This window comes from Ziziphus jujuba, chromosome 9 (assembly GCF_031755915.1).
Source record: "Ziziphus jujuba cultivar Dongzao chromosome 9, ASM3175591v1".
In the NCBI taxonomy this organism is placed as follows: domain Eukaryota; kingdom Viridiplantae; phylum Streptophyta; class Magnoliopsida; order Rosales; family Rhamnaceae; genus Ziziphus; species Ziziphus jujuba.
This window is the reverse complement of record NC_083387.1, coordinates 843,366-857,865: the sequence shown is the minus strand read 5'-3', so window position 1 is coordinate 857,865 and position 14,500 is coordinate 843,366. Positions and strand designations below refer to the sequence as shown.

At 35.8% G+C, this 14,500-nt stretch overlaps 2 protein-coding genes across 2 annotated transcripts; one reads left to right on the top strand and one right to left on the bottom strand.

The window, feature by feature from the left end:
* Nucleotides 1–748: 748 nt before the first annotated feature.
* LOC107426205 (squamosa promoter-binding-like protein 1) lies at nucleotides 749–7,374 on the bottom strand. Its single transcript, XM_016036321.4, has 10 exons — nucleotides 6,095–7,374; nucleotides 5,744–5,925; nucleotides 4,320–4,909; nucleotides 3,832–3,906; nucleotides 3,639–3,746; nucleotides 3,402–3,519; nucleotides 3,153–3,294; nucleotides 2,897–3,044; nucleotides 1,970–2,605; nucleotides 749–1,379 (listed from the first exon to the last, which is right to left on the bottom strand). The coding sequence occupies exons 1-10, from the start codon at nucleotides 6,691–6,693 to the stop codon at nucleotides 921–923; spliced, it is 3,057 nt and encodes a 1,018-aa protein (XP_015891807.3). The 5' UTR covers nucleotides 6,694–7,374; the 3' UTR covers nucleotides 749–920.
* A 3,612-nt stretch (nucleotides 7,375–10,986) lies between these two features.
* Nucleotides 10,987–14,459, top strand: LOC107426175 (pto-interacting protein 1). The gene is made up of 8 exons (XM_016036280.4): nucleotides 10,987–11,227; nucleotides 11,976–12,088; nucleotides 12,414–12,664; nucleotides 12,749–12,875; nucleotides 13,014–13,287; nucleotides 13,665–13,797; nucleotides 13,916–14,002; nucleotides 14,173–14,459. The coding sequence occupies exons 2-8, from the start codon at nucleotides 12,004–12,006 to the stop codon at nucleotides 14,302–14,304; spliced, it is 1,089 nt and encodes a 362-aa protein (XP_015891766.1). The 5' UTR covers nucleotides 10,987–11,227; nucleotides 11,976–12,003; the 3' UTR covers nucleotides 14,305–14,459.
* The last annotated feature ends 41 nt before the right edge of the window (nucleotides 14,460–14,500 follow it).

Here is a 14,500-nt window from a genome sequence, read left to right as displayed (position 1 = left end):
CGTAATTTTTTTTGTTGGGCTAAAAATTGGAGTTATATAAACCATAGGCAACCACCTACGAGCTGGAGAAGGACTCAGCCACTCTCCATAGAAACAAAATTAGAGAGAATGCTTGGAAAAGAGTTAAGGTATAATGTATTTCCTCAATCCACAAACTAGTTAGCTAGTCTTATTTTTGATAAAAGTGGGGCCTAATTTAATTAAACTAGTTGAGAACTGAAGAGCCAACATAGCATTTAAAACAACCGCAAAATTAAATGGATTATGATCCTCTCTGCTTGTCCGACCGAAAAATCTTCTATTTTTTTTTTTTAAAAAAAAAATTCCTATACTAAAACATTCAATCTCAACCGTGAATTTTTTTTCTTTTTTCCTTTTTTTTTTTTGGGACTCTGGATTGTTGATGCAATAGATGATGTGAAACCATTTTATCAACAAAAAAAATTAACGAGGAGAAGTAAATTAATTTAAACATATGTTTAAATATATTTGTAGTGTTAAAAAATCAAACTCAAGCACATAAGGGGACAAAAGGAAAACAAGCAGAGGATAGCATGCTTCTCTAAACTGGAGTTACTAATGATAAAATCCTTGAAAAGATTAAGGCTTTTACTTTAACATTTACCACAACCAAACATTGGTGATGGCCTAGTCACACACCTTATTCATTAATATCAAATTAAGAGTACATCAATGTCAAATATCAGGTTTTCAAACAAATAGCAGTAATAGAAATAAGATATGTGAATAACAATGATAATACTAATAATATTATTATCATGGAATCCACACCCCATCCGTAGGCAGGGGGGTTCTCTCTCCGTTTTCTACATGCAGAACTCCCAACTTTACAGTCTAAAATGCGTTTACAACGTACAACAAACTATATAAAGACAGTACATATTCTTGTGGATGGGATCTCAGCTTGTTCCATACTCCAACAATTCCCACCTGAATGGCCGGAAAATGTATACTACTTCAGGTGAGCTCTTAAACAGAAGGGCTACACACACACAGACTGCAGCAATGGCCACCATCGACAGCATTGCAGGCCTGTACAACAAAGACCTGCTACGGCTTCCATACCCCACTTTCCGATCACAAACCCTGCACTGCTGCTGATGATTCCATTTCAACTCCGACCTTCCGATATCTAGGCTGCTGCTGCTACTTCTGAATTCATTATTCTGCTTCTGGTTCACAATCAAATCATTCACATTGTTAGGCATGTCAACCACCACATGCTCTGCAGTTGTTGGTCTCTTGTTTATTTTCCTCTGTACCAGGTGGATGTAAGAGTAGTGGCCACGCAAGCGAGCATAGTCTTCAGGTGTCGAGCCTGTGCTGTCAAGGGCACTCTTCCACGCCTCAATTCCCACCTGAGATCATGTCTTAGTTAGCATTGGATTATTAAACCAGCACTAATCCTTTTTTTCTTTTCTTTTTGTCTGTATGCCCGCATAATATAATCATCAAAGGACATTATATATTTTGATAATTCCCAACAGCCACCGATGCACAGTTCAACAATCGTTTGTGCACCATAAACAATGGTAAAGACAAAATCCAATACATTTGATAAAATATGTACAATATGATTAACAAGTTGATCAACGGGTTTAAAAGGATGATCAGCAAGGTTCACTATCAAAAAACTGGATACAAGTAAAAGCAAAAATTTCTTATTGAGGCATATCTGGAATATCATGCATATTATGAAAGCTCCTTTCTTGTTAACTAAAATCAGAGATAAACCATTGAACTTTTCAAGATTCTATTACACATAAACAGATGAAACAGTTAAAAATTAAAACTCTACCACATTGGAATTTATTCAATGAATACATCCCAAATTTTGAGATAGTATGAGGTGTTCAACGAACAAAAGCATATATGAAGGTCAACATTTATCAGTTTACCAGAACTTCCTAAAAACTGTGTTCAAATATAAATTAGTCAGAAATATTACCATTTTGGGGTCATCAGTTAATGCATCCAGTACATCCTCAGAATCATCTTTTCCAGCTGCAATGTGGAGTGGAGTTAAGCCTGCAGGCCCTGTTACATCAGGCCTAAACAAAAAGTTCCCATTTACTCCATTAGCTGTCACATTATCTTCTGATTCTAATTTGCGTGTAATGTTCTTGGGTACATATCTCAAGAGAAACTCCACTAGAGGCCTACTATTTTTTCTTACAGCTCTGTGAAGGAGACCCATATCCAATAATGCCAGACTAAGGGAAGGATGTTCTCCTTCACTCACACTTCCATCAAGTAGAATGTCCAATAGTTTTCTCACTACGGCACACCAATCATGGTCCAGAGAAAACTCCATAAGCCACTTGAACCGCTTCAAAGGAAATGGATCTGCATTAGGATCCAAATGACCCAATCTAGACCGCAACTGACTTCTATGGAGAAGCCAACCCATTTCACTAATGAAGTCCATGGCTTGATTTTGAGTAACAATATTCCCAGAACCCCTGAGATTTGCATCAGTTTCAGCATACTCAAGAGCACTCTCAAGCACACGGATCTCTGAACAAACATCCTCCTCTGCAACTATGAAAGGAAAGAAGCTGCTGCTATAACCATGGTCCTCAATCTGCATAAACTCAAGGGAATACAGATCTCAGTTTATGGGAAGCAGTATATCTTATTTCAAAATTTATCTCAGAAAAACATATGGAAAAATATAAGTTTAAAGAAAACTAAGCAGACATATCAAACATCATCTTGTCTTAATTTTACTCAGGCTTATTAAATTTTTTTTCCCCCATATACAGATGTATATAGGGAAACACAGAATATAACATCTGTATTTTGGAACCAGAAATGAAAACATGCTACAGTACTAGAACAAGATATATTATAAGCATTTTAAGAAAAGCAGCACCTCAACAAATCCCCGTCCATTCACAAGAGGGATAGAACAAGAAAAGTTTATGCTTTGCTCATCATGCTCCTTGACACTATCAACACTGTCCATTAAGTCCTGAGTAGCTTCCTGAACCAGATACTTCCCTTCTAGTGCACAGAATAACCTGGAAAAGAAGGTTAAGGGACATGAACAATTTTGTGGTGGCACACTGGTGATTGCACGTGACCTGATATGATATTGATACAAAACACATATGCAAGTCAATGGATACCTTGTTGCTGGCCGAGCCATATTAATGCCTCTTACAGAAAACTGAGCTTTCTCAGATGCTGATATTGCAATAGGCTTGACACTTAAAATCTTGCTGTAATTGCTACTTCTAAGAGCCAAGGATGTGTCAATAATGACATGGCCTACATCATAAAAAATGCAGTAAGAATGATGAGTATTTCACAAAACCTATAATCACATAATCATTATTATAACCAGTTAAAGTCTACAACATTTATGGTAGACACACCATTGTAAATGAAGGCTATTTGATTTTGTACTCTAATATAAACCCATCCAGTTCTCCAAAAAGTGTCATCTGAAACATCCAGAAGCCTACTCAAACTGGAACTCAGGTTGTAACAAAGCTGTGAAAAGGAAACCAAGAGCTGTAACATCGGAGGTGTTTCCATGAAATGATACAGGCAAAGACATAGACAAACACACAATAGGACGCATACTGGCAATTTCATGCTGGAAAACTTACATCGTCCCATGCAGCCTCAGTCTGGCGCAGATATATTGTTAGAAAGATACAACCAGGCCTGATGTAGCTCTCAATGTCAGATGGACTGTGCGATAACCAGTCAAGAATCTGAAAGTTCAAAAAGTTTACATAATCAAACTCTAAGTTCAGAAACATAAATCAGTCCACTTGGCCATATTGACAGTTTAAGTACCTGAGCACGAAGGACAAGAGGAAAGTCATTTGGCTCTTTCCCAAAGAGTTTAAAGACAATTCGATCTGTACGGCTCTGCAATTGTGAGGCAAAAAAATAAGAATAATAATCAATCATTAGATGCAAGCAACCTCATGATGCTTCATATTACTAACATAGTTATTTTCTACTGAGCCAACCCTTGATATCCACTAAATGAATTAAATAGCAAGTCAAAGTCTTTAAAAATGAGAAGAAACAGTGGGGGCCTCCCCAAACCAGGGAAATTGGGTTTCTATCCATCACGGAAATTTGGTAAACTAAGGTCAAAAAAAGAAATAAAAGGTCATGTTCAGCTATTTATAACACTTTGTGCACTCAATGTCTAATACACTGACTTGAACAACAACAAATAAATTAGTCAAGAAGGGAGAAAGAGGATAATTTCCATTTGGAGCATCTTTAGGTGTATACAGTTATATAACATATGTTCCACAAAACTCACATACCTGAGCTTCTCCACTGGAACTAGAGGGTGACTGGGGAGATGCTGAATCTGAATTTCCACTTGTTTGAGGTGGACTAGACTGATGTGATCCTTGTTGTACCCATGAAAGACAATCAAGGGAGCTCACCCCAACATTTGTAGGAGCAGGTGATCTTTCTGGATTCTCTATCCCATCATCTGAATCAATATATATGTCATTCAAATCAAAATTGTTCATTTTGATCTGCCCTGCAGTGGTGTCTCTTCCTTCTAAGTAAGCTGGAGGCTTGTTCAGAACGTTGGGTTTTAGAGAACATGTGGCTTGTATATTTCCAGCACTAGCATTATGCTCATGCATCCCTTGTTGTGCAACTCCAGATACAGATACTGCTTGATGATGTTGCGTGACAGGCCTCGGATGTCCCTGAGGACCATTTGTGAGATAATTCACAGCTTCAGAATGCCCAACTGAAGTCCCATCAGTCAGCAAATTTTGACGCCCCTGCAAAAGGCCAGCTACACTTTTTCCCCCATGCTCACTTGTTTGGTTGGCAAGACTCCTAAGAAGATGGGAAAGCAGATCCTGATCCGTGTTGTGGTCAGATCTATTGGCTACAATTATAGAAAGGAAAATCATTTATCAGAAATATTATTCTGGTAATAGCATCAGTCAATGCAGCAAAAAGATAAATAGAATGAAATCAAAGCAAAAGAAGACTTCTGTATTTAGCTTTTTTATCTTTTCTTTCTCTTTCCAGATAAGTGAGATGGAGGATATGAACATAATATCCTGCTAATAAATGACTAGGTTTGCATTGATAGGAGGACACTTCTTGTTAGAAATTGGCATATCAGTGTCAAACAAACGAGAAAATGATAAATATGCACATATAAAAATGTTTCAATATTTCCTCCCTCCTAAACACAGTTTATTCACTATAACTGCAAGTAATGCAACAGCTCTTCCACATATTTCATAGACGAAACAACTGTGCACTTGATAAGGTCCATGGTGTTTATCTAAAAATATATCTATGAGCTTATTCGCTGGGAGTTAGAGGATATAATCAAAGACAAAAATACAATCTGAAAGCTTGTTAAGTAATTTGACATTCATCATCAACTAAAACAATTAATGACCAAACAAGGTGCATATGAGTGACAAGCAGCAAGCACTGCTACAGACTAGCTTACTTTGGGGAATGAGGTCATTGCAATTAGGACGTGAAAGAAGAGAGGGGGGGGGGGGGGGGGGGGGGGGGGGGGGGTGGAGGAGAGGAATATATATACACACACACACACACACACACACACACCAATTACTGACGATCATTGCAAATAAGACGAAAGGCAAGGAAATATCCTAGTGTCAAGTGAAAGAGTGTTCCATCAAATTTATTTCCATAAGATTTTAGTTGGACTAGAATGCGCATGGAGTTTACTTACAGTGCATGTTGGACAGTATTCTTAGTAGACTTATCAACAGATAACCACTAGTCTGGTCATCATTCAGTGAATTTCCATTAACAACAGTATCTGGATTTGTTTTTCTTCTCCGTTTATTATGACCAGCTAATCGTCTGCGACAACTTCTCTTCCCTTCATCAAACTCTTGAAGGACGTGAAACCTGCCAATAGTTTACAAGAAATTACATAAAAACCAGTAAATTCAGCAACTTAAGAATCCCAAACTCGTCTATTACATATATTTTCTTTTTTTCTGAACAAACCACTTGGTGACAATGAAAATTGAAAAGGTAAAAATATGGAGCGGAGCAAGTAATAAAAAGAACTTACCGACTACACTGCTGACAGAAACGCTGCATGACGTTTCCCACCAAAGCCCTACTAGCCTTGGAATGCATCTCGCAGACCTTATGACGTCTGTGATAATCCTTGGCATTGCTCAGATCAGCCCCACAGTCCTCCACCTGACAAACTGCACGGTTTGGAGTGGCACCCCCACCCAACTTGGTTTTCTTACCACTCGCTCCCTCCCAATTCCCTCCCTCCCTTTCAGACACCTGGTAACCGTGTCCATGTCCTCCAAGCTTCAAACTAAGGGTGCCGGCGCCTTCCTGATTTAAACGGTCCTCGTCTTCCACCTCAAGAACCCTCCTTCTCTTCTCATGCTCCCTCTTCTCCTTGTCAGTCCCCACGTTCCCTCCTTCCTCCGAACACGATGAAGAACTGTTCGATGATCCCCCAGTCACCGGGATCCCAGCAGACCCAAGTGGCAAAAACTGCCTGCCCATGCTGTTATCCAACGGCACCTGATTCAACGGCGTGGCGATAAACAGGTCTCCGTCCCACTTCCAATCGTTCAAATCCCACTCCAGTGTTCTCTTCCCGGAGCTCACTCCATAGAAATGATGGCCTCCGAATCTAGCCTCCATCTTTTCTTTTCTTTTTTTTAATCAAACCCCACCCAGATTATAAAAACAAAATTAAGAATGAATTAAAATAACACCAAAGAAACCAATTACGGCAGAGAAAATTCGAGCCAAAAAAAAAAAGATCAGAGCTTGAACACCCCAAAAAAGAAAGAAAGAAAGAAAAAGCCCTAGGCAGGTCTAATCAACTAATCAACTTCACTTGTTCCCCAGAAGCGGAGAAACAGCATACCGACACACCCATGGTTCCAAGTGATGGCATCCGACATTCCAAATTAACGTTAATTCAGCCACTCACCCCTCTCCCTTGCCGCCTGTAACACTCAGCTACTAAAGCCCCAAAACGATGCCGCTGATTTCAACTGGCATTTCATATCTGAAGAGAATTATAAAATATACCACATACAAAGCTCCATAAACAAACCAAACAAAGTGGAAGAAGATCGGGGTCGACGGTCGGAATTGGGAGCGGCGGTGATGCAGGTTGATAGACGAACGGCGGTGGAATGGAGATGACGGAAAGTGAACAAGTTAGGCAAGGCAAGTGGGCGACAGGTTCTGATGATGATGATGATGATATGATGATGATGATGGTGGTGATGATGTGAAATGTGAAATGTGAAATGTGAATGTGCGCAGCTGGGTGGTTATTATTATATTATTATTATTATTTTAATCTTATTTTTATTATTCAATATTATTATGGTATTCTATTCTCCCCTCTCCTCTCCTGTCTTGTCTTATGTATTTGGGTATGCCTACAAACAAAGTACACATATACCAAATGCTAATTAATTTAATTTAATTTTAATTTATTATCCTTCCAAATCACAAATCTTACAAAAACCACCACAAAAAACACGATCATCAAAAACCCATTATTTGCTATTTCAAAAAAAAAAAAAAAAAAAAAACCATTATTTGCATTTTTTCATTTTTAACAATTTTAAGAAAAAAGCCCAGTAACGGCCCCACCCAACACCTACATACACATCACAGTGGTGGACCCACTTCCTCCACGCACCGCTCACCTTTAAAGTAAAAAATGTATATATATGCTTTTTATTCTTTTTCTTCCTTTTGTTTGGAGTTTGTACTATTATTGTAGTACCCACTGCTCTTTTTCACTTCTTTGCCAATTTGAATTATTGATATGCACCCTCCTTGATATTCAGTTGTTTACCCATTCCTTCCTTTTACATTCTCACTGACTAATATTAGTACGTTACTTGTTTATTTTTTCTTTGGTTTTGGCCTACTTTAACGGCAATAACACGTTTCTTTGCTTATCTACTTTTTATCATATTATTTATTATCTATTTTGCTTTATTTTATGTTCTTCCAAGTAATTTCCTACTCATTGCGGAAAGGGCAAAAAAAAAAAAAGGTAAATTCCTTTCCTAGTTCAGTTTATCCACTTTAATGTGTATGGAGGAAACTTTTAAACGCCTAACACAAGCATAAAATGTAAATAAATAAAATTTATTCCGACCTAACCAAGATTTAGTGACAAATGATGAGTGTTAAATCCGGGAAGAAGAAAGAGGACTGATTCAGTGCATCGGCGTTCAGTAGCTATAAGCAAACAAACAAAGAAAATGTGTCGGATGGATGACCCAAAAAAAAAAAAAAAAAAGAAAAGAAAAGAAAAGAAAAGGATGGTTTTATTGTTGACTTTTGGAACCTTTATATAACAAAGAGTCATTGATTAGTTACGAGGTCCACGCGAAATGGTCACCCACAAGCCACAATACACCCATAATCCATAATCCATTACCCCTTTTGCCTTTCCCTTTTGTCTCTTCCTCCATTTCTCCTTCCCTTCTGCCTGGTTTCTACGCGCTCTCTCCACCTCTACTATTTCTTTTTGTATCTAATTATTTGAAACAAACATAATATTAATAATATGTTAATTGGAAATGTTATATTAACTCTTTTATTATGTTATAATAACCCACTTTATACACCATACCAAATCACATGATAAGTATATTTATTTTTTAATTTTTCAAATTTTATGCTTCAAATTGTATCGCATGCCACGACACAATTTGAACATCTTGTTTCTTTTGTAAATATCAGTCTTTTAAGCATTATAATTTTATTGAGATAAATGAGTATTTTGGCTTAATTAGGATCCCTCCGTTTATTTCAATCCCACTTCCTTTTTTCCAAGCTGATTTCCACCGGACGTTCCAATTGAGACAAAATTATGTGAAACGAATTAACGTTGCCGATTTCAAAATCATTGCAAGAGAAAATCACGTTGAGGAGGACCAAGGAGCGGATGCTCACCTCCAGCCCCAGACCCCAGTTAACGTGGGCTTTGACGGTGTGTGGGTTATGGGTAGGTAGTGGGCACATGAGCCCACGAATCTGTCCTACACCGCCCAAACGACTTCATTTTTCTCTTTGTATTTTCCAGCCTCTTCCGTAAAAAATTAATCATATTATCATAATGTCTATCACTGCCACTCACGCACAATATATAATACACGACCTCAACAGAAATCCCGTCCAAATCTCTTTCCCAAACGGAAAAAAAAAAAAAAAAATCCCATCTGAATATTATTGCTGTTTAGCCTAAAAACACATACATTAATTTATTACGTTTAAATATTTGTCTAGTAAATAAGTATAATGCAACATCCCACATGCATATATATTCTGTCTATACACTTTATAAAAAAAAAAAAAAAAAATTTCTGTCTATAGATTTAAATGTCTTCCAAAACCATTATGTAAGGAAAAATTAGAGTTAAACTTATTTTTATGGACAGACAATGGGAATCTAACAATATTGTATATGTTGTCAATTGCATAATTGCTATCATATTATTTTTTGTTTTTACCCAATTATTTAGTTTAAATGGGACAGAATCTTTGGTTTGAATTTCTGCTTTAATAGCACCATGTCCAACTAAAAATACGTACATAAATTATATAGTTTTTGAAACATTCTACATATATATTTAAAAAAAAAAAAAATTTCCCAGTGTTTTTGGTTGTTAAAAAAAAAAAAAAAACTAAAAACAATTGCGATTCATTCAATCTCTTTTAGTTAAATCGTTTATTTGAATCGCAGTAAAATTTAAATTGAAATAATTTATTAAGTATTCATTTTATCATAAATTATTTTCAACTTGCAAATAATGATTATAGTGTAATAACTAGAGAATATAGTTTAGATATGATAAAAATATTATAATGCCTTGAAATAAGATAAGATTATTGTAATTTTCTTTTGCGTGATAAACCAAATTTATTTTAAATTTCTTTAAATATGTCATGGTGAGTAGATACTACAAACAAAAGTTTTGTTTTTATTTTTAATTTTTTATTAAAAAATGGGGTGAGATTTTTCTCCATAAAGATTTGAACTGTATATTTGAAAATATATTTTTAGTAATTATAAAACTGGAGCGAGTGCATGCAAATACACATACTATTAACGAAATTTGGCCTTGATATTGGACCTGTTAATTCCATTCGGGAGGTTTTTAGGCTTGTAGCGTCCTAGATTAAGATAAAACTTTTATGAAACGTTATAATCTCTGCATGGTTTTATTAAAAATTGAAAAGTCAGGACACTGGAAAGTTTATAATATTCTTTCAATAATTGTTTTTCCCTTTCATTCAGGGCGAGTATGATTAAAAAAAAATATATATATATATATATAAATGAAATAGATAGCCATATTTATCGTGCTTTAAGAAGTGTCAACATTGACCAGTAAAACACAGTCATATATCAAAAATAAGAATAAAAAACACATGCTTATGATCTTTCGTAATTTATTAGGCTATAATTATATATTGAAAAAACATAAATTATAAACCAAAAACTGTTTAATTATTGATATAAAAAGACAGAGAAAACAAATGTTTTTATTTTATTAAAAAATAAAAAGAAAAAAAGAAATAGACGGTTTCCAATGGGTACGAGGAGAGTCAGCAGTCCGCAGCCACCAGAAGCCAAAGACTTGTACTATTCATGGCCAATGACCATGGAACACGTTGTCAAACAGCGTTTCCATCCAGTTCAACCGGCCAGACCAAATCCATCTATTTAATTTTTCCTGAAAATTCAATTTCTTGACAGCGGGAGAAAAAGAAGAGTCAAATCGGGCTGCCTCCAAACCAATCGGCTCTAAAATATATATAATTAATAATAATAAGAATTATTATTATTATATGTATATATATATATATATATGTAATATTAACATTGTAAAAATTCCAATTTCACGTATAAAACCAAATAATATCTAATTCCAATTCAAAAATCCAATCTCGATAATAAATAAATAAAATACAATTAAAGCTGGGGAGCGACTGTAACCGAGAGGGAAAAGTCAAGGCTGTCCACCCCCTTTTCTTTTCTCTTCTTCAGCCTGTCTCTCCTACGCACTCTCTATTTCCTGTATCCTGCGCATCTGTCGCCGGCTATCCAACCTCAGATCTCCCTTTACTGCTTCCAACGCTCACTCTTCCTTACTTATTCCAGCATCCACTTCTCCCGTGTTTCTCATTTCAGGTTCGCTCGCTCGATCTGTTTAATAAATCAATTAATTAAGCTGATTCTTCCATTTTTTTTCTCCTGTTTTTTGTTTTGTTTTGTCTTTCTTTGTTTTTTTTTTGTCTTCAAAAATAAAAATAAAAAATTCTGAATGTCTTGGTGATTTGTGTGTTTGATCTGTTGTTTTGATAGCTAAACAAATTTTGATTGGATATTATAATTTGGCGAAATCATTTACTTAATATTTTCTGCTGTTTAGCGCCAATTGCGATTTGTTTTTCGACAATCGCATGCTAAAATCGGAAGAAATTTGGGGAACAAAGAGTGCTTGACATTTCGTAAGAGTTATTGTTTATTCTAGTTGAAGGTTCACAAGTTAAAAAAAATGGGAATAATAAATTTAGTTAACTAGGCTTGGACAATGATTCTGGCCCTTATTGAGGGAAAAAATGAAGATAATTTGATTGGTAAGGTATATACAAGTTTGGGAATTGTGTTCAGTAGGAATACTAGTTTTGATGCTGAGTAAAGCTTTTTACTTAACCATAGGCTATTGTTGATAGCGCATCATGCTTTATGCAATGTGAATGATCAATTTGCTTCTGTTTTCTTATTTCGTGGTAACTATTTCACATTTATCATATTAGATTTTTTTTTTTTTTTTTAAATTTTTTTGGCTTCAATCTCATGTTATTGTTACATCTGTGAATGTATTAAAATTGGTTAAAACGAATTTTTTTTTTTTCGTTTTTTAATCTTTAATCAGATATAGCAGTCTTTGAGGAAAAAGAATCATGAGCTGCTTCGGGTGTTGTGAAGATGATGATATGCATAAAGCTGCTGAGAGTGGTGGTCCGTACACAGTGAGACATTCGGCAGGTACTTCACTTTGCTAAATAAGAGGCCTTCCATATATGATAATGTTTTGCAACTGCTAAACATAACTCCGTAGGAAAAGGAAAAGCTAACCAAAACTGTTATTCTAGTTTATCAACTTTTGAATCTTTATAGTTGTACTTGTATTTATTAACAAGTTAGAAAGTAGCTGAGGCTGTATTTTATTTTTATTAATTCACTTTGAGGTTTAATGTGTCTGCAATGCATGTGCTGCTTGTATAAGGGTGTTTATGTGCTCCTCTCCAGCAGCTTTGTTATTTTTTTTGCATATCCATATTTCTGTAACTTTTTGATTTTCATGATACAGGAAATGATGGGGGTTATCATGCCTCAGAAGCTGCACCCAAAGGTTCTCAAACAGTGAAAGTCCAGCCTATTGAAGTTCCTGAAATATCAGCAGATGAGCTAAAGGAAGTGACAGATAACTTTGGTCCAAATGCTTTGATCGGAGAGGGCTCATATGGAAGAGTTTATTACGGGCTTCTCAAAAATGGTCAGGGTGCAGCAATCAAAAAGTTAGATGCCAGCAAACAGCCAGATGAGGAATTTTTAGCCCAGGTTTAGACAGCTGCCTGTTAATTTATATTTTCACCATGTTTTTTAAGTAGAAAATTCATCCATCTATTATGTTTGACTCTGCAGGTTTCTATGGTCTCAAGGCTGAAACATGATAATTTTGTTCAATTGCTTGGTTACTGTGTTGATGGAAATTCACGTGTTCTTGCCTATGAGTTTGCTTCCAATGGATCTCTTCATGATATTCTACATGGTGTGTGAGACATATTTGAAATTGTTGTAATATGTTTGATGTTTGTTCTTCTGCTGTTTCATTCAGTCTGCTAAAAGAGAGTTGTCACTTTTGCGGTTTCTCAAAGTGATGTATAAGTTACATTATTTGTTCATGCAGGGAGGAAAGGTGTCAAAGGAGCACAGCCTGGTCCTGTTCTGTCATGGGCACAACGAGTGAAAATCGCAGTAGGGGCTGCAAAAGGGCTTGAATACTTGCATGAAAAGGCTGATCCCCACATTATCCATCGTGACATCAAATCTAGCAATGTACTAATTTTTGATGATGATGTTGCTAAGATTGCAGACTTTGATTTGTCAAACCAAGCTCCTGATATGGCAGCACGTCTTCATTCCACTCGTGTGCTAGGAACCTTTGGTTATCATGCCCCTGAGTAAGCCCATGAAAGTTTCAAATCGTATTTATATCATATAAATGATTAATATATATGTAATATGCTGTGCCATACATGTGTTTTCTCTTTGAAACTTGACACAAATTGGTGCCTTTTTAATTGTTGATGATTTTTTGGTGAGGAAATGAAATGTTGAAATTTTATATAGCTAACTGAACTTCTAAAGTTTGTGAAATTCATAGTTTATATATATTTTTATATAACACAAGTTATCATTTATTTTCTCTGTTTCCCAGTAATCAAGCATAGCACCGGTTAACTATATTTTAGAAATTATTTATTGTTATCATTGTCAATTTTTAAGATTGTAAGCATTGGTAACCATGCATAAATGGTTTTGTTATTGTGGTTGGCAGATATGCAATGACTGGGCAGTTGAATGCAAAGAGTGATGTTTACAGTTTTGGTGTTGTCCTTCTTGAACTTCTGACTGGACGAAAGCCTGTTGATCATACATTACCACGTGGACAGCAGAGTTTGGTGACATGGGTAATAACCATTTTTCTATACAGTTTATACTTTGCTCTGCTGTTCTGTTTCCATGGCTTTGAAATAAAATAGATATTGATCTTTGTACCCAAGCTAATTTTGTATTGGAATGATATAGGCTACGCCAAAACTTAGTGAGGACAAAGTTAGGCAGTGCATCGATACAAGACTAGGAGGAGAATACCCTCCTAAGGCTGTTGCAAAGGTATGCACCGTGTTTATCATATTCATTTTACTTATGTAGTACACACAGTGATTTTTCTTATCTTATACAAGATACAGAGGGAGGGGCAGTTCAAAATTTTTGTAGCATATCCCATTTAAATGAAATATCTAATAATGCTTTTTGAATGTTTTTGTTTGTATGGAAAACAGATGGCTGCCGTTGCTGCCTTGTGTGTACAATATGAAGCTGATTTCCGGCCAAACATGAGCATTGTAGTTAAAGCCCTGCAGCCCCTGTTAAATGCCCGACCTGGACCTGCTGGTGAAGCACCAAGCTTGTAAATCTCTTTTGTATGAGCGTGAAAAAAATATAAAAAGAGGGGATTGTTTTTGAAGATCGTGGTATATTGTTCAGACTATGTTCCATGTCATTCCATTGTTAATGATGTATCTTGATCTGTTCATAATGCATGGGGGTTTTTTTTTTGATATTGTTATACCGTATTTGTATATTTCTCCTTTTTTTTTTTTTTTTTTT